At 40.4% G+C, this 19,688-nt stretch overlaps 2 protein-coding genes across 6 annotated transcripts in view; both read left to right on the forward strand.

The window, feature by feature from the left end:
* The first annotated feature begins 1,927 nt into the window (after positions 1-1,927).
* Positions 1,928-3,545, forward strand: polr2h (RNA polymerase II, I and III subunit H). The gene is made up of 6 exons (XM_042056751.1): positions 1,928-2,115; positions 2,428-2,520; positions 2,628-2,711; positions 2,798-2,891; positions 2,996-3,079; positions 3,196-3,545. The coding sequence occupies exons 2-6, from the start codon at positions 2,448-2,450 to the stop codon at positions 3,311-3,313; spliced, it is 453 nt and encodes a 150-aa protein (XP_041912685.1). The 5' UTR covers positions 1,928-2,115; positions 2,428-2,447; the 3' UTR covers positions 3,314-3,545.
* A 638-nt stretch (positions 3,546-4,183) lies between these two features.
* Positions 4,184-19,688, forward strand: part of LOC121678083 (lisH domain-containing protein ARMC9) — a 33,801-nt gene continuing 18,296 nt past the window's right edge. For 2 of the 5 annotated variants that reach the window (XM_042057286.1, XM_042057284.1), the window contains exons 1-19: positions 4,184-4,313; positions 4,974-5,057; positions 5,258-5,383; positions 5,490-5,660; positions 6,971-7,129; positions 7,212-7,304; positions 8,189-8,213; positions 8,883-9,040; positions 9,222-9,320; positions 9,943-9,978; positions 12,111-12,145; positions 12,803-12,914; positions 14,286-14,393; positions 16,267-16,357; positions 16,589-16,712; positions 17,287-17,426; positions 17,891-17,967; positions 18,383-18,457; positions 19,051-19,141. In XM_042057286.1, the coding sequence (XP_041913220.1) occupies positions 5,007-5,057; positions 5,258-5,383; positions 5,490-5,660; positions 6,971-7,129; positions 7,212-7,304; positions 8,189-8,213; positions 8,883-9,040; positions 9,222-9,320; positions 9,943-9,978; positions 12,111-12,145; positions 12,803-12,914; positions 14,286-14,393; positions 16,267-16,357; positions 16,589-16,712; positions 17,287-17,426; positions 17,891-17,967; positions 18,383-18,457; positions 19,051-19,141 (1,771 nt within the window). In that variant the 5' untranslated portion in view covers positions 4,184-4,313; positions 4,974-5,006. The remainder of the gene's footprint in view (positions 4,314-4,973; positions 5,058-5,257; positions 5,384-5,489; positions 5,661-6,970; positions 7,130-7,211; positions 7,305-8,188; positions 8,214-8,882; positions 9,041-9,221; positions 9,321-9,942; positions 9,979-12,110; positions 12,146-12,802; positions 12,915-14,285; positions 14,394-16,266; positions 16,358-16,588; positions 16,713-17,286; positions 17,427-17,890; positions 17,968-18,382; positions 18,458-19,050; positions 19,142-19,688) is intronic. The other 3 variants (XM_042057285.1, XM_042057287.1, XM_042057288.1) reach the window with 3 other exon arrangements.

Consider the following 19,688-nt stretch of genomic DNA (forward strand, 5'->3'; position numbering starts at 1 on the left):
ATTCTACAATGGCAATGAAGAAGTTTTTTTTAAATAGCCTACCTGTTGTTAAGGGCCTAAAGGTGCATGAGGGCTTAGCTATTTCACACCGAAAATTAACTGTTTGCCTGAGTGTGGTACAAATAGACTATGAACAAACATAGCCTCCTGTCTGAGAAGAAGTGGGCATAGATCACTACAGAAGACACTGCCTCCAGCTGATCTGTCAAATCAGGGTGTCCCATCATGCCGCTGACTTTTGTTTCAGTCTCTTGTCCAGTCAAACTATCCTTTGGTGTCTGGCTTGTAAATTAAGACACTGCATTTATCTTCTCTGGGCTCGTGAAGTTCTGCCTTTTTTTGCAAATGTTCTCATATTGGAAAAAAATGTTTTTGGTTGTGCCCTTAGTGTCCTACAGCAACAATTCATGAAATATCACAACATACAAGCATATTTTGTGTTATCATCAATGTTGCAGTGCCCTGCATCAACACAAAATCAACATGCCAGGTGATTTTCTTGCAAGTTCTGGGTCCAGTGATTTATTTTATTATAATCTCACTTTGTTATCTCAGACCAATCAAAATAATTGTTTCTAATAAAGGACATTTGTAGTTACCATATAATTTCGTGATTAGTGATTGGCTTCTAATAGGCTAGGCTATTTAAAGAGACCAAGATGTAAAACCATTTGTCCCATTTTACATGATGTCCCAATTTACCTGACTTAACCCTATCACTGTAATGTTAGCATTCTCTGAATAAATAGATGAATAAATACAATGTAGGCTATACATTTTCTGCACAAGAGAGTTAAACTAGACAAGAGAAATGATCCTGCTTGTTGGGAAGCGGTTTTCCTAGCCGATAAAAACGTCAGGTTACCACAAACCAATAAGTCTGCAGTACTGGTCAAAAATCAGCAGATGGCGCTCGCTTTATTCATGTTTCAGTCCATTATTTAAAAAAAAACAAAAAAAAAAAACTGTTGCTGAACAAATGCAGCTGTTGTGTAACGATATACATTTAATTATCAATTATACAACTAGATGTACCGCAGAGCGGTACAAAATATGACCGCCGCCCAGTCCAGCACATTTTTTCCACAAAAAGAAATCACGCTGAAAGGCCTATATGATTCTAACTGTCTCACTAAATTGCATTATCCACACTCAATTCTCACTGGTATCTGCTAGAAAACAAGTACCAAAACATGATTAGTTCATAGATTTCACATGTAAAAGATCAAAACGAAAAATGACGGTTCCATGCTATCCATGTGGGGGTACATGCCCACCAAGTTTTGTGTACCCCGGTCTTTCAGTGTCCCGGGAATCCTTGTTGGTGTACGTCACTAAATGTACACATAAATTATTTTATTGTAAGGCCCCCCATGAACGAAAGTACACAAAACTTGGCATGCATTCGGAGGGTGTCATAATGGTCCTACACTTTTAATTTCGTGCAGTTTTGACCTTGTCAGCCATAGATATTGTGATGAAAACACCTAATTGTTTGCTTTTTAATTTTTAACTAGGTGGCGCTATACATGAAATAAGTGGTAATGGGATGGGTTGACATGCCCCCTTAAGACCAACATACATAAAAAAGGTGGACCTCCTAGGCCCTACGGTTCTCGAAATATTCACAGAAAACTGTGGTTCCATGCTATCCATGTGGGGTTACATGCCCACCAAGTTTCGTGTACCCCGGTCTTTCAGTGTCCCGGGAATCATTGACGTAAATTTGGGCATGCGAAAAAGAAAAACAAAAATAATAAATCTGACTAAACCTTCGCTGCGCGGCGGTCATAATTATAGCATTTTTGCTTATAACTGTTTCTAAGGTAGTTGTATCCCATGTGAAAATCATTGCAAGCTCTCTCTGCCAATAGAAAACGTTTCTCTGTTTTTTTTTTTTTTTACGTTTCTCTGGGTTGCCACGGAAGTGAATGCTGAGAAGGGTCAACGAGTTCCACATTGTGAGCGCGGCACAATTCATTTCTGTTGATGAGACAAATCTGATTATCATTATTTTTAGTTTCTTCCTGAGAGCTTTCATTGGAGTCTTTCATACTCCCCCATCTTTGAAGATTATTACGACAACAGATTTTGGTCGTAGGTATCCTAGAAAAAGTAAGTGAAGAGAACTTCGTTTACTAGCTAGCTGGCTAGGCTAGCTTCACATGGGTGCCTGTGCGAATGGAATCACAGATTACCTTGTTTTGTATAATGTTTTCTATTCACCCAGTGGCCAACTCTACACCCACAGTCAAATTTCTTGCTTCTGCTTTCTCTTGGAATATCAGTAAATTGTCCCAACTTGAAAGTAATTTTAGCTAAGTAAATTATGTCAAATGTTGAGTCAATCGGCTGTAATGTAAGGTTCCATTTATCTGTCCATACTGTCAAAACTTCTATTTAACAAAATCTTCCCATTTTCATCAGATTGATAGACTAGAACCAACATGGCTGGAATCCTGTTTGAAGATATTTTTGATGTGAAAGACATTGACCCAGATGGGATGAAGTTTGACAGAGGTAATGTATGCTGTTTTGGTGCTGTGTGTTGTTAGACAACCAATGGGCTTTAGTTCAAAGATTAAATACATAAGCATTGTACAAACTATTCAAACTTTTTATTTCAGTGTCTCGACTTCACTGTGAAAGTGAATCTTTCAAGATGGACCTCATACTTGACGTGAACATTCAGATCTACCCTGTGGACCTTGGTAAGATGAATGGTGACATAAGAAGCCATAGCTTTCAAGTGCGATACAATAACATTAATAAAGTATGACTTTACTATATTCTTCAGGGGACAAGTTCAGGTTGGTGATAGCAAGTACACTTTATGAAGATGGAACTCCAGATGATGGGGAATACAATCCAACAGATGACCGCCCTTCAAGGTAAGATGTGTGTGTGTGTGTGTGTCTCTCTCTCTCTCTCTCTGTCTGTCTGTCTGTCTGTCTAATAGGACTTGCAATGAGGTATCTATGTTGTTTTTCCTCAGGGCGGATCAGTTTGATTATGTAATGTACGGAAAGGTGTATAGAATTGAAGGAGATGAGACGTCTACAGAAGCGGCCACTCGTCTGTGAGTTTTGTCTTGCTGCCTAATTAAAAATGATCAACCATTATTTTTCTTTAATTCTCCAGATGTTTGTGTGCTAATTTAAATTAACCATTTATTTGTTGTTGTTTTCTATGTAGTTCTGCATACGTTTCTTATGGTGGGTTGTTGATGAGACTACAGGGTGATGCCAACAACTTGCATGGATTTGAAGTGGACTCACGGGTCTACCTTTTAATGAAGAAGCTTGCTTTCTAAACATGGCTTACAGTTTTTCTGTGTGGACTCAAAATACAGTGCATTTGAATATCCGGAAAGACAATATCTCTTGAGGATCATGGACTTGCATCTTTGTGGATGTGTTTTTTTTTTTTTTTTGTAGAAATACCTGGGATTTATCTCTCTTTTTTCGTAATGTAATTACAAATTACAAATCAATACTGTTTGTGGTAAACCCTGTAAATAATAATAATAAAAAAAGTTTTATATATTTGGTTGTCTTTATGTTTTGAGACCCAGCACATAGAACCAATTGACCAACCAAGAATTACTTTTTGTGGTTTTGTAGACTAGCAGGTTGTTTAGTTTGTTAAAGATGTTAAAAGATATAGGTTAACCTTGATTATTGAAAATGATGAGTGTCTTGCTTAAATTAATTTAATGGAGAATTCGTATGTAATGACTCAAATGTTGTGTCTGGCAGGACTGGTGAACTGGTTAGTAACAACATACTTTTCTAACTAGTTTGCTTATCCATAAGAGTGGTGTTTGTGTATCATATTAGTCTCCTTAGAATTATAAGGTTCTATCTGCATTCTGTGTAGTTCTGAGATATTGAGCTTCAAAGTTTTAGAACTCAGAGTTATATTGATAAGTGGAACACGTATCTTTAGATGTATGAAGCTAGTGTCCAAAAATGCATACAACTTCAAGAATCACCTCACCTTATTAGGTTGTTACAGAATAAGAATGGCAATATCTTAATTTTGACAAAAATGTCAGATAGATGGAACCTTATAATTCAATGGCATTGCTCCATGTGCACAAAACTACAGTATTTGCAGCAAAACACACCACTTTTCGGCTCCAGTCTGTTTGGTTGCTAGGTGTATTTACGAGCGTCTTCCCCTTAGTTACTGGGTAGCGGTTCAGCATTGTATTCTACCATGAAGGTTCGGCTAACATCAGTCTAGCGTTGTTACTGTAAAATGTAATGTTAATGGTATGGCCAATTTCATAATATCAAAATGAGATATTGGTGAGTTGAATTTCCTCGCCTAAAGGAAAACGTAACATATGCTACTAACCAAGTAGGTTTACGTTTAATTGGCTAACGATAGCATAGTTAGCGATAGCATGTTTGGCTATAACGTTAGATGTGCATGTGTTGTAATCCATCTCTAAAAAACTGTCCGCTAACGTAAGCTAGCCTCAAGCAAACCTTACCACGCATGAATACTGTCAGCTGAATTTACTGATAGTTGCATGAATTGCCTGAGATGGGCTGTATTTGCAAATTAGCACAATAAATCTCGATAACTGATTACTGATATTAGTAGCTAACATTAGCTAACTTTGTTGTCGCCACTAATGTTAGCGAGTTATATGTACGTTTGGCGGTGGTGGTTCCATTTACGTGAGCTAATTATTGTCAATACCTACATAAACTGTCCTTGATTATTTGTAATCCACGTTGTCAAGTTACTAATATCCTGTTACAGTCTATTAATCTTTGAGAAACAAAGTTGTTCGCCCTCAAGACGTAGGACAATATTGGAGAGTAGCCAGTCAGGCTACTATCTTAGCTAACGTTTTGCTATTGACACTGATAGCCTAGTTGTATTGAACAAGCTATATTTCATCTGCATTGTTTGTAGGTATCCCTTTAAAGACCATGTATTGCATCTATTTGTTTCAGCATTCACGTGTAAAGGACTCCTAAATTCTTGAAATGGGTGACATGTTTGGAAATGAAGCAGATATTCTTGGGATGATCAAGGAGGTATAGACATAGGCTACATGCATGTATTCACGCAATACACACACACACACATATATACATATTGTGTTAACTAAAGGAATGGTGGATTAATAATTTGTGTTAGTTTTACTGCCCATTGTAGTTATTTTATTTTAGGTAGCCTATGTGTTAGGCAGATATCAATTTGTTGGATTTGTCACCCATCATTATTGTGTCTACAGTATCTCAACTTTGCTGAATTTGAAGAAACAGCAAAACAGTTTGAGAAGGAATGTAAAATCAAGGGGAAACCGATCCCCAAATCTCAAGGCAATGCTGTTCAAGATTCTAAAGCCCTCATCATTCAGGTAAACCTGTTTTAGGATTACAGATGTGATCTATCAATTGTCATTTTATTAATATGTACCCTTATATGCCTTGAATCATAAGTATGATATCCAAATTAATTTACAGAAAGATCTTATGAGCTCATTTGAGGATGGCGACTACAAGGTATTCTTTGAGCTCTGGAACGAACACATTCCTGTAGAGGACCGTGACAGTCATCCCACAGCTCAAAAGCTTGAGTTTTATCTGCACATCCATTTCACCATCTATCCTCTGAAGCACTGCCTTGGAAGACCAGTAAGTTGCTAAGGCCATGTCAGGGACTATGAAGACCGTTGTTTGTTTTTTTTTAAAGTGCTGATATCTCCTATTGGGGAAGAATGCCAGTTAGTATGCTCAGGCATCAGGATATTGCCAAACCTGAGTTGTTACAGTTATTGCTGAACTATTAAGTCTAACCCTATATGGTATGGGTTTGCTGGAGTTTTTGTTTGTTTGTTTTTGGTTACTGCTGGAATGACTTATATTTGGTTACCAATTGCATCCAGTTGGTACTTAAAGTATGTGACAGCCTTAAAACTAAAATTTGTCCCATAAATCTTACACACTTGTGTACTCGCTTTATTACACACATATACACATGCTTTATTATGCCCAGTTTACAATTTATAGACAATCTGAAAAAAACTTTCCTAGAGCTTCACTCCAGTTGTTGCACAAACATGCCACCATGCATATCACTCAAATATCAAGGTGTGCCATTATATGTGTTTTGCCATTCTAGACTAGCCTGGGTGTTCCCATGCTGCCTTGCGCGCGATTTGATTCACGCTGCTAAGGCAGCCTGGAGACCATGGAGCAAATTTTCACCTGAGATAGGGAACCAATCACAGAACAGGGGGGAAAGCAAGACGATGATGAGCTATGCACAGACGCATTTGATAGACATCCGTGGCACCCAATAAACGGATCTGAGCATTTTTTTCAAATACGAGAAAATGAATGTTTGGTTCCCAGACCACGTTTCATTGAGAAGTGGTGGCGCTAGCCAGGCTAATTCTAGACCTGTTCCTCTGTTTCAAGGCCTAGTTTAAACTTCTAAGCAATGTAATGTTTTCAGTAGGCGTTGGAATGAAGCATATTCCATGCTTGACCTCCTATGCAGCCACTTATCATACAAACCATACAAAGAATTGCTGCTAGGAGAGTGACAAACTGAATTTCGTTGTGAACCACATTGACAATAAAAATATTGAATCCTTGAAGATATTTTTATACTATCTCCTCCAGCACACAATGACAGAATGTATTGTACAAGCATGTACTCATAGAATGCATTGGAAAACAAAGACACCTGCCATTTCATTTTGCCTCAGGAATTCCAAGACCACCACTCGTTGGAATACAACCTGTACGTAATACATTACATTTCTGCCCTTTTTGGCCAGTAGGTGGCCCCACTTCTCTCACTATTCCGCTGCGATGAAGTATAGTGAAGAAAGTCCATGATACAGTATGATGTACATGAAGGGTTTATGTCAGGAATTATGTATCAGTATCAGAAATAAGTATCAGTGGTGGTGAGCTGTGTTTGATATCTGCTGGAGCAGGACCGAGGGGATTTCGATGAGAGGATTACACACTTCAAACACTTTCTGGAGACCAGAGGCTCAGCACTGAGTCAGACCACTGAGTTCCTGCCGTTCTACGCTCTACCTTTCGTACCCAATCCTGTGGCGCATCCGTCCTTCAAGAACCTTTTCCAGGTAGGCTCAACATCTTCCTCCCCTCACCCTCAGTCACTCTCAGAAGTTGAGCTGATGTCTGAGCTGATTTTGTTTTTTGCAGGATTCCTGGATGCCAGAGATGAAGGAGAAGCTTGAGAAATTTCTCTCTACGACACTAAAAGCTTCCAACACTCCAAGATTGGTGACCATATATGTATCCTTAATGTTACTAAAACTGGATACAACTGGAGTTCATACTATAGCTTTTCACCATAGTCCTAAAACTGTATCATCAGGTCCTCTCACTCCTGGTCTTCTGACTATATCACTCTTCTTACCTAATGAAAGAAGTGAACCAGAGAGATAAACAATGAGATTAAAATGAATAGGAATACAATAGCCTAAGATTGAAAGCAGATGAAAAACATGTAATCTCCTCTCCTGTTACTTGTGAGAAACACATTTAAGTCCTTCATAAAAGCCTTTCCCACAAGGAACCAAAGGGAGCATTAATATGCAGACAGTACCCCTTCCATTTATTTGCAGTCATTCAGAAACAAAAGCAAAGACAAATCCACTTTTTTCCCCCCTTCATCAGTGTGTGTGGTTCAGGGCAAAACCTGATATGACTCTCACCCTGTGTTGACCCTGATGGTCTATAGCCACCTATGGGCATCTTAGATTGGTCTGACATCAAAACAATTACAGCTTTATAAGAAGTCTGCTGTATAGGCTTTCCTTCCCATGCTATTAAAGACCTGGATTAAGATTATGTAATATTCTTCAGTCTGGTTCAAATCCCAAAAGACAATCATTGTTGCTTTTCAATTGGTTTTACGAATAATACCAGAAATTACTGCCAAAGTACTTGTTGGAACTGTGCCCATGTGAGGTGATACTAAGTATGATATTAAATTATGTCTGCATATCCAAAGATGTGTCACAATAATCATACGAGACTACAGTGGAAAATCTTAAATGATATGATTTGATGCAGCATTCTTGATCAAATTTGTTTTTACTGATAGTTATCCCTCTTTTTGTTAAAATGATCACTGATATTATGTTCTAGTTATTTCTTTAACACTGGTGTCAAAGAGGGAAGGTTTCCCTAGCAACAAAGGTAAGCAGCTCATGTTTAGAGAATAATTCGATGTACAGTTTATGTCTGCTGTGTACTGTGTTGTGCACACATTGACAGGGACTGTGGGAAGGAGTGTCACTGTAATTGCATTTGGCGACTTTTCAGTCTGATGTGACGCATTTAAGCATTCTTGACTTGAGTTTGAATCATTTTGTGTGCTTGTTAAACCACAAACCACTAATGTGGAGGCCGTACCCAAATGTCATGCATCCTCTTATTTCTACTGTCAATCAAATATCCCAATGTTGTCTGTTGAGGAGTTGTCTGTTTAATATGAATCTGAGTTTAGTTCCAAAACGCTACATCCTCCATTTTTAATACATTTTCATAAATCATTTTTTTTATTTTGTTTTCCAAGTAATTTCAGTGGAATTAGAATAGGGTTATTGTTATTTGATTAATCATTCATCTTTACTCAGTCAAAACAACACAACTGCAATTGATATTACCTGAAATACACAGTTAAATAACATGACTTATTAATGTTTTCAAAAATGGAGAACTAGCGTTTTGGAACCAAACTCTTCATCTGTTATTGCAAAATTTTGGCATGAAAAATTGTTCAGTGATACTTGCTACATGTGAATAGCTTTTTTTTAATTCTATTCCCTGCAAACTTGAATGAGACGTGTATTTGTGTGTATGAAGATACAGTACAACAACTGCACTTGCAGTTGGCAGAAGCTGAGAGGAAGACTTCGTCCTACGTGAAAAAGTTCCAGAAGATGCAGGCCGACTACCATAAACTCATCGGTGTCACAGCTGAACTGGTGGACTCACTTGAAGCCACTGTCAGTGGAAAAATGGTACATTCAGCCCCCTACCATTACCCAGATCACACACAGAAACACACGCTCGCCACACATGAGCCCTATATGAATGTTATATCTATGCAAACCTAAAACTGAAACACCCTCACCCTCAGTGCAAGTCTATGCTCAATAACACTTCCCAGATTGCTCATGGGAATGCTGCTGTTTGTTGCAGATTTCCCCAGAGTATCTCCAGGGTGTGTGTGTGCGCCTCTTCAGCAACCAGATGAGACAAAGTGTGGCCCAGAGCATTGACTTCACCCGGCCTGGAACTGTAAGTGAGAAACACCCTTTCCCACATGTGGCCGTCTTAACACCCAGCCAGCCAGCCAACTGATGCTGATGCATATAATGATGCTCTTATTTGCCAAGTCCAAAGATCTATAGCATTATTATTTCCCTGGTTGTCTTTTGTTTAGCTAAAATGTGCTGTGGGGTCTTTAGATTGCTGTGTTGCTTTGTTACATTTTTTCTTCATTGCCCCTCATGGAAGTCTGGTTAGATATTAGGTGTTTATGGTGTGTGACTAATATTTAGTTTACAACCCTCCTGCAGCTGCTTGTGTAATGAAAATACACCCCCAACATAGTCATTATCTCTGTTATGAGCTGCTCTTAATACATTTTTCCTTTACTGCATAGGAAGGAAGGGTTATTTGAAAGGACTCTAAGATGATTGAGATGTCTGCCATATACAGTACTCACCACCATCAGTGTTAGTGGATTCCCCTTGAGGAGAATGGCCATTATCAGGCCTGGCTTGTGGGCAAATCTAGTTGTGTGCTTCTGTTTTTGTTGTGTCTCTGTATACCTTCATTCAACAACTTCCTATTGTGTGTATTTGTGTGTGTGTGTGTGTGTGTGTGTGTGTGTGTGTGTGTGTGTGTGCTCTTAAAGGGATATTACTCTATGAGCCCTTATGATGATGGATATGTAAGTCTCTGATGTTTCATTCTTCTCCCTCTTGTCTTGCTCCCCCACTACATCGCCTTGCCGACTGTGCTTCTGCCATCCCCTCCCCTCCCCTCCCCTCCCCTCTCTTCCTCCTCTCTTCCTCTCATCCTTACTGCTCATCCATTCCCTCCCTTTTATATTCCTCCTGAAACCCACAGCCGGCTCCAGTTCCCTTTATATCGACTCCATCTAAAGGGCCTCCGTTGCTATGAGAATGCTGCTCTTTGCCTGACAGGGACAGGGTGTTGAGTTGAATCCCTAGTGGTGTCACTGTGACTGCAGTTTGTATTCTTCTTTACCCTGCATAGCCCGCCATGTGCTGTTTGTCTTTGTTAGTCGCCATAATAATGATTTGCTTGAGCCTGGTTCCTAAAGTCCCCACAGACTTGGTTCACAAGCGTCCTCAGAGCTAGAGTTTGGTCAGCACCAGACTAGTTTCACACTTTTACTCATTTGTTCATGGAAAATATCACTGCTATTTCCTGGAGTGCAACTCTACCACAGGACTATTACAGTAGTTACCATGGGGCCGGCCCTTTTTTGTACGTGGGCGAAGAATTTCCAGGATGTACCTGGACTTTCTTAATCCTCTTGAAGTAAAGCGATATGGGATATAGAGCCTCGCCCAAAGGCTCCTAATCCAGCCAACACACGTTATAAGTACTCCATATACTTCCCCTCTTGCGTAGTTGCACAAATCATTTGTCAATTGTGAGGCTCTCAAAGTTTGACAAAGACTGAGCTCCTGCTATACATTTGTTGTTACACAAGTTCACACACCCTCCTCTGTCTTGGCCAGATCCTAAAGTTCCTCTATTGGTCTTCGGGCCACTCATTCTTCATACTTGAGATGCCTGGACAGATCGGTGTGTTGCGCCTCTGTGTTTCACAAAGGACAGGCCCGGTTCAACAGGATATAGATAGGCTGATATGGATAATTTCCCGGCCTTTTTCGCTCGAAATCGACATTTGAGGTCTCCTGCCTCCCACCAAAGTTAAACATTGAAATGACCTCTTTGAGATCTCAGCACTTCACCTTCATTAGCGGTTGTTTGGAGAAACCGGACCTAAAGGCCAGGTGCAATGTGATAGTGATGGCGGGTCATTTCTTCACTCACTAACCCCTTCTCATACTCCCTGTACCCGTATAAGGGTTCCTCATGCCCTTGCCACTCACTGCATGCAAAAACCAACAAACAAACAAAAAGTAAAGTAAAGCAAATGTGTTTATTGAATGCGCGCCTGAAGGTATTGCATGTGACCAGAATTATTTTACAGCATGTACAACTGTATATAGCTCTTCTAGCTTTGGTACACCCTGGCTTGTTACTTGGGCTGAAAGTGTCTCGGTAAACATCCTAGTGATCTCAGCGAGAGGTGAGCTCAATGGCCGTATTAAAGCATTTCAGAGAAGGTGCTGCTCATTCTGACCCAGGATCAGGATTGCCTCCCTTATCACTTTTAAGTATCTATCTATCTAAAAAGAAAAAAAATGTTCCTATCTATCTAAAAAAAAATGTCCCTCAGGATGAATTAAGTATCTATCTATCTATCTTTGCCATAGTGGATGAATAATGATGATGAATAATGGATGAATTACTTTAATGAAGAATAACAAAGTAGTCAAGCAAATAGCTTAGTTGAAAGAAAGATTGCACTGATATCTTTTCTCATGACTGAGTTTAGAGATTCAGATTCGCACCTCCTCTGAAATGACTTGTGAATGTGGTCCGAGCTCTCTGGTTCGTTTTTTAGCATTAAACAGGTGAGTCTTAGTTGGTTTTCCTGTAAATGTTTTTTTAATCTGCATTCTTTATCCGGCTGTCAGTTTAATCTGAAAGAATTGGCGCTCTGTAGCCACTGTGAATTGTGCTCCCAGTATCCCCTGACCAGTTTGATGTCCGTGAGTTCTGGTTCCTGGTTTTTTAACCATGACATTTTTAATTTTAACAAATGCAAAAGCCATGTCCATCTGCATTGGTCTCCTGTGCCAGCACCATTGCTCATTTTCCTTGAAAAGTAGTGACCAACTCCATAGAAAAACAGTGTTGACAGAATGACTAAAGACAGTGATAGTTTCATTCTTGTGTCTCTCTATCCCTCTCTCCCAGGCCTCCTCAATGCTGCGTGCCTCCGTCGCACCCCCGTAAGTTCTCCATGAGTCCCCGTCCACAGCCACATGTATGGAAATCAGAAAACAGGGCCCTGTAGCACTAGAAAACAGACCCTGATAGAACAAGCAGTTCTACCTGCCCAACTCTCTACTGAGCGCTGAAAGCATGTAGAGTCGTGGCAAGTCTGAGATTTATGACTGGTAACTAAACTGTCATATATGATGAGTGAATGATACATGTTGGCAAAGTCTATTGCTATCTTGTTAAAAAAAAGCAAATACATTTATGTGAATTGACAGAATTGTTGCCCCAGGTAAAAAAAAAATCCACTCCTCTTGGTCTTTGGCACACTGCCATGATTTTTTTTCTCTTCCCTTTAGACAGTTTCACCTTCAGTAGTATGCACCTTCTTAGGATGCCTTAGCTTTCTTTCAAGGTGCTTTTACCACCAAGCCAGGGCTTCCTTTTCATGTAGATTCTTGTCTTAGTTAGCATTGTCCTCTTGCATTGATATTGCTGAGTGTACTTAGTCCTGTACATCAACGATAGCATTACATTCCCACTGAACTGATAGAAAGCTGGCAGGAATGTTGGTGTATGCGGTGGTGTCTAATTTTAGTGTGTGTGTGCATCACCCCCACCCCCCCCCCCCCCCCCCCCCCCCCCCCACACACACGTTTTCTTCTTAGGAGGCCCAAAGACGTGCCGCTGCTGCCCTCGTTGGACTACGAGAAGCTGAAGAGGGATCTGGCCAATGGGTCGGATCGGCTCAAGGCGCTCCTGCTGCAGGCGCTGCGCTGGGTTAGTCTGGAGTCAGCCTCAAACACTCCCAGGCCCGAATGAATCAAATCACTTTAGTAACCCTGAGAGACACCAGTGCTCTGATTGTGGTGCCAGGCCCACCCAGGATGAGTCATTGTAATCATGATTGGTCATTGATTTACTCATTAGTGTAGTTCAGACCACACTTAGATGCAGGCCCGGGGTGGGTAATCGGGAGAATCAGAAAAGTAGCCTATACATGACACCACTTCACATTCTGTGCATGACACCGTTGCCTCTGCATGGGTTGTAGCCTATGTGAGGAGTTCTCCCCTCCCAAAAAGAGTTGGTTGGGTCCCTATAGCCCGTCTTTTCCAAAAAGTTTTCTCAGATACGGATAGCTGGACCGGCCCTACTGTAGCCATAAGCGTCAGGAAGGATGGATGGTAGTGGTAAAGTGGTAAAGAGAAATAGCCTATAGTCAATGATTATTAGCAATGTAATTGGGCTAATAATGGACGTTGTAGTGTTGTCAAGCTATTCGCAAGCACATTAAATTACTTAAAATAGTAGCCTTTTGTATCCGATTCATAGACTTTGCAGTATGCAAATATTGATAACAGAACTGAAGCTTGATCTGTGTAGGCCTTTCCGGTAAAAAGTGTAGCCTCTGAGCAGCAGATCAACCAGTCGACCACTGAAAATGATGAGCCCGAAATTAGTGATGAGGAGGCCATTACTACAGGGACAAGTAGAGAGGATAAATTAAAGTTATTTAATGTAAGAAAGAGCAATTATGCTACATGATAAACCTATATGCCTTGTTTGCTCAAAAGTGGGTGTAGTAAAATAGTAGGCTAAAGCACCAAACAACAGTATAGCCTACCAATGCAAAAAACATGTAGCCTAAACATTAGTTCAATATGCCTCTTTTTGGAAGCGTGGGATAGGCTACATGTCAAAGGCTTTCTTTCTTTCTTTCTTTCTTTCTTTCTGTTTTTATTAACTTGTGGAATATTTTTTGTTAACTTCTCAGTTGAAGTGAATTATTATATAACCTTTACACATTTGTTGAACCATGGTACTAATAAAAACTACAGGATAGTAAGAGCTGAAATGTTACTTCATTTATCCAATTTCCACCACCATGGAAAACATGGGCCGGTCTTGGACCTGAAACTCCTGGCCTGAAAAGTGGCCCCACTCCGGCCCTGCTTAGAAGTCTGCTGGTATTGATCAGATTGTCTCATTACCTATGCTATGGATCGCTGTGGTATTTTTCACTTCAGTTTCTGAAATATTCAGAATAATAATAATAATTTCTTTTCCTCGTATCACTAATTGTGCTGTCTGTCTTTGGGACTGTGTGTGTGTTTGTGTGTGGGGGGGGGGCTTGTTTGGATTTTTCAGAGGCTGACTCGGTCTGTCCACGGTGAGCAGCGAGACACCGTCCTTCAGGCCTTCATCAGTAATGACCTCCTGGAGCGCGTCAGCCGAAGCAGCAGCAGCTCCAGAAAGGTACACAGCTCCCTATGACCTTGCTCTTGCCTCCACCTCCAGGCCATATCTGCCAGCCAGGTACACGACACGGTGACTGAGCAGACACTCCTGCTCACCTATTCCCTATTCGATTCAAGTATCGCCAGAAATGCATGTAGATCAAGAACTCTTTTCTGAGACAACCCAAAAGAGCAGCATGCAGCCCTTGCCCGTGAGTTCCTTCTCTCGTCACTTAGATCATTGGGTGATCATCTTGAGTCTGGTGCAGAGGGCACATGGCTGTGCTGCAATTCAGTTTTTCACAGGGACATGGAAGTGAAGTAGTTTGGACATAGATGTGTCAACTGAGTTCCACTCAATGTATTGAGATCAGGGTTCCCACGGATCATGGAATTTCTGGAATATCATGGAATTTTACAGTCTATTCCAGACATGAAAACTCAGGGAATTTCATAATTTTTGGGGCATAGTCATGGATTATCAGGGAATTTTGTTGTAGCAGTTTAAAATTTACTTGCCAAAATACATGAATACAAATATATTTCCAAGCAGAATTGGTGTATATCTGGTTATTAGCTTTACTGCTTGCTTATAGCCCAACTTTGTTGTTTATTAAATACCTATTTATTCATCTACCGCTCTAAAAAAGTAAAAGATTCTTGAATGCTACGCAGGTGCTCTGAAATCATTTATCGGTATATTGTACTATTCATTATACAGTCAAGTCATGGAAATTCAGGTTTTTTGTCAGGGAAAGTCAGGGAAAAGTCATGGAATTTTACATTTGACTTAGAGTGGGAACCCTGTGAGATCTCTACAATCTTTTTTATCTGAGGGCTTTCATATGTATTTTACACTGCGTCCCGTGAAATAAAACGCTGGGTGAAACTGGCTTTACCACCGGGGGACTAGTCATCCCAACACCACATAAATGTAAGCCCTGACAAACAACAAAATCACACTTCACCATCTGAGGTCAGATAGGGTCACTTATCTTCAGTAACTACAGATTTTTGGAAGGAAAACTGAAAGAACCATCTCTGGTTATATGATTCACCAGCTCAGAGGATTCTGACATCTTCTTTGTGTTGGTGTTTATTTCCCTTTGTATGTATGCCTCTTCACGTTTAGTAATCTGCACATGGCCTGAAGCAGCGATGTCAAAAGGGGCGTTTTGTAAGATAAATGTCTCAGCCTATTGTCACTGTTCTCTTTGCCACACAGCAGGTAATCCATATGGGACACTTTAGCAGTCTAACGTTTACATAGCTTTCAATACCATACAATAGACAGGGGTATAAGCACAGTAATTGGATGTAGTCTTTACTTAGCCACTCTCCTTTTGGACTATGAGATAAGATAAGTGTCCTTAAATATTATTTTAAATGCAATGAAAATGAATGTCTTGAAAAATGACAGATCCCAAATGCATTTCTTTACACTTTCTTACAGTGCAACGCTGGAAGTAGTTGAGGTCAGGTTAAGCGCTGTGGCAAATCGTGGCTTTTCTCTTCTGAGGCCCTGAGGCCCATTACCTCAGTTGACTTGGGATAAGCTCCTTGGGTAGTCAATGAGACTGCACCGCTGCCACTATTCCAATGTGTTACATAAGTCTGTGAAACGTAAAGAACATCAAACAATGCAAACTATTTCTACACATCTTGTACCACAAGGTTGTCTTATATTATCAGTAGTGTCTGTGACACGTCATGTGACATTTAGAACACTTGAAAAATGTTTCAAATTTAAACATCCATCTGTCAAACTGACGCTTCACATACATGTTAAGCACTGTAATGAGCAAACAGCAGGCTTGTTGAAAATGCATTTAACAGTGTTTAAACTTGTAAGTTGGTGTTTGTTATACCTTCAATTCTGACTGTTTTTGCAGAAGACCGTGCTTCACCTGATGAAATCAAAAAATGAGATTGTCCGTCAGTACATGGCCCGACTCATCAATGCTTTCGCCTCACTGTCAGATGGTAAGTCAATAACTGTGGATCAGGCAGCTCCTGAGCTGAGCTAGTCTCTATTCATTATTCATTTTGTAATATCCCTTTGATGTGGTTATAAGTGCTTAATAGGTTATCCAACCTGGGCTTGTTACGGGTATGATCAACTTGTCCCTTATAAAAATGGAAAGCTCTGTTGTAGTAGGTAGGTTTGTGATATTTACTGTTGATTTCATCAAATATGTCTCTTCCGCTCTCTAGGCCGAATGTATCTGTCTCAGATCCCCTCTCTGCTGAAGATTCTTCTGGACTCCATGAAGACGGAGGAGAAGGACTCGCTGACCAGGGAAAACCTCCTGGGAGCCTTACAGAAACTCAGCCTCAGGTCCCTAGCTCACATTCCCTCCACCAGCCGGGACCAAAGAGACATTTACCTGACCTATTCCTTCCCATGAACTGCATGTAACATGTTTGAAATGTGGTCAGAACTACTAATAGCAGAAATGTAGTGCTTTCTTATTGCATGTTGATTTAGCCATTAAATCCATGGCGTGACTAAAGCTAGCAACATCACTTTGCTCAGTCACCATACCCTCTATGCTTTACTACTTCTCCTAGTGAGTCCTCCAATTCTGTCCATCTGGACTGAATAACGTCTTGATAAAGCTTTTTTTGTGATCATCTGAGTGATCTATCTATCTATCTCTCTACTGTTAGAGAGATAGATAGATAGATACTTTATTAATCCCCAGGGGAAATTCAAGGTCTCAGTATTTCCCCTGGGGATCAATAAAGTATCTATCTATCTATCTATCTATCTCTCTCTCTAACAGTACATGTCGAGTATCTCAGAATCAAGAAGGTTGAAGAATGAAGATCACTCAGAAGATCACAAAAAAAATAAAAAAAATAATAATAATATATATATATAGTTCCTCTGTCTGATTGGCTCCTCACAGGCGAGCCCAGCAGACAGCCATGATCAGGGCTGGTCTGATTGGCTGGCTGGTGGACGAGCTCCATGACTCGGACTGCCTGACGGACTACACGCTGGAGTACGCGGTGGCCCTGCTCATGAACCTGTGCCTGCGCACACAAGGTAGACATGCTCTCTTTTTTACTGGCAGAGAAGTCACAAAGAGTTCACTGAGTGTTAATAACACACTGAGAAAGTGCAGACATGTCTTTTCAGGAGATGTTTGTGTCATCCAGAACAGAGCTGTAATATACTGCCACTAAGTTTGCATATTATTGCATCCTGTTTACACTAAGAGAGTCCGCATCATTGCCCATGGACAATCAGCTGGTTAAATTGTGCTGTGAGCACCTTGGGCCAATTACATTGCGTTTAAGTGTGCTATATAAATAAATGTGACTTGACTTGACTTAAATTCAACCCATGAGCTCACTGAACTCATTCAATTTAGTTTTGATATTGTTTATGTTATGTCTTTTAATGTCTGTGTTAAGTTGTCAAGTTCCCATTTTAAAATCAAAATGTCTAAAGTGTATTCGCCGTTGGTCAAATGTAGAGACCCTTACCAGCGATGTTTGTGCCCGCAGGCAAAAGGAAGTGTGCTGAAAATGCCAAACATGTGCTGAAAGTTCTGACTGACCTCCTGGGACATGAGAACCATGAGGTGAATGCTGTGGTTTTATCCCTTAGGATGTCCATGAAGGGGCACACCTGGTTGCATTGTGTCCACAGTGCTGTGGCCATATTTGTGTGTTTGTGTCTATCTGTCTGTGTGCATGAATCAGCATTTTCCAATTAATATTTGAGAATCCACTGCGCCTTAAAAGAATCCACGTCTGATGTCAATTTGCCTTGTTCACATCAAAGGTGGCCAATGGTGCATGCAGTCTATGTGTACAGTATGTGCTTTTATTTAAGAAAGAATAGGTAAACATTGTGGCGTGGGCTCACCCAAACCATGATCCACCTATTAAGATAGCATAAAGAAGTTATTCCTTGGCTGTAATCAGTATTTACACAGAAGTTAATGAACACTTAAGATATTATTATAAAGCAGTTGTGTAATTTTTTTGTTGCAGATCCGGCCTTATGTGAACGGAGCCTTGTATAGCATACTGGGAATCTCTGCTGTTCGCGAGGCAGCCAGAGAAATGGTGAGTGTGTGTGTGTGTGTGTGTGTGTGTGTGTGTGTGTGCGTGTGTGTGTGTTTAAAGGGGAACTATGCAGTGTGTTTAGCTTAATTTACCTGAACACAGCTTTGTAGTCATTTGAATGCTTTTCTGGGGTGATTGGTGGCCGTTTCGCTTTCCCCTCTCGCTTCCCCCTGGCGTCTGTGAACAGAAAAACCAGCATTGCAACTTTGGGCCAGCAGCCCGCCGGACTCAGACACAGAAAGTCTCGCATCCTCGCAATGTAAACATTGCTTTACAGCACTACACATACATACCAAGGCAGCGGCTAGTACAAGGTAGCGATGGAGTTTCTCAGACATTCGTCATGGCAGAGCCAGCGAAAAGAAGCAGAAAGCGAGTAAACCGTTGTCGGAGGAACAGGGAAATAGGAAACGGCAGACTGACCGATTGAGGAGTATTGTAAAATGTATACGTTGAAGCTGTAGGGGGAGCTCTGCAAAGAAACCTGAAAAACTTTAAAGTAATAAGTACAGACACCCACACAAATGAATATGCATGTTAACAGCAGGTATTGAAAGTTGTTGTGTATGTTTCCTCCTTTGTTGCATTTACAGAGCATGGAAGAGATCCTTTGTTGCTATAGCAAAGAAGAGAACCCAGAGCTCAACAGACAGATTGAGTTTATCATTAAACAGCTCAATTCAGGTAGGTCTCACCCAGTCACCATAACCACGACTACATACACAGACTAAGCAAAAATGTATTCCATCATCAAATGGATTCCCAATTACCGGTATACTATCTAATCAGCAGTCCTTGAAGGCAAACAACAGAACGTGCATCTTAGGTTTCACACCTTAAGTCTCTATTATTGTGTGAATAATGCACATTAGAGATAAGGCCTAAGGGTTTGTATCAAAGATATCATTGACTCTTTTGTGCTTTTAAGCTTATCCCCTCTTGAGATTTACCTTTAGTTTATATGAGGCCACTAATGTAGTGGTCACTCATGATAGGTCAGTGTTTGTATATTTAGTCTTTACCAGTGAACTATATAAATATAGTAGCCATTACAGATAGCACTGCTGCTCCAATTATATTTAAACAGTGTTGTGTGTGATATGTAGCCAGTAGCCAAATTGTTTCACACATTTTTGTGTTAAGCACAGTGCAGCTCTTTTGTACTTTTTTGCTAATTGTATTTTATTTATTTATTGTGTTCAATCATAAACTCAGTATGGTGTATGGACAT

Source organism: Alosa sapidissima, chromosome 12 (genome assembly GCF_018492685.1).
Source record: "Alosa sapidissima isolate fAloSap1 chromosome 12, fAloSap1.pri, whole genome shotgun sequence".
Taxonomy (NCBI): Eukaryota; Metazoa; Chordata; class Actinopteri; order Clupeiformes; family Clupeidae; genus Alosa; species Alosa sapidissima.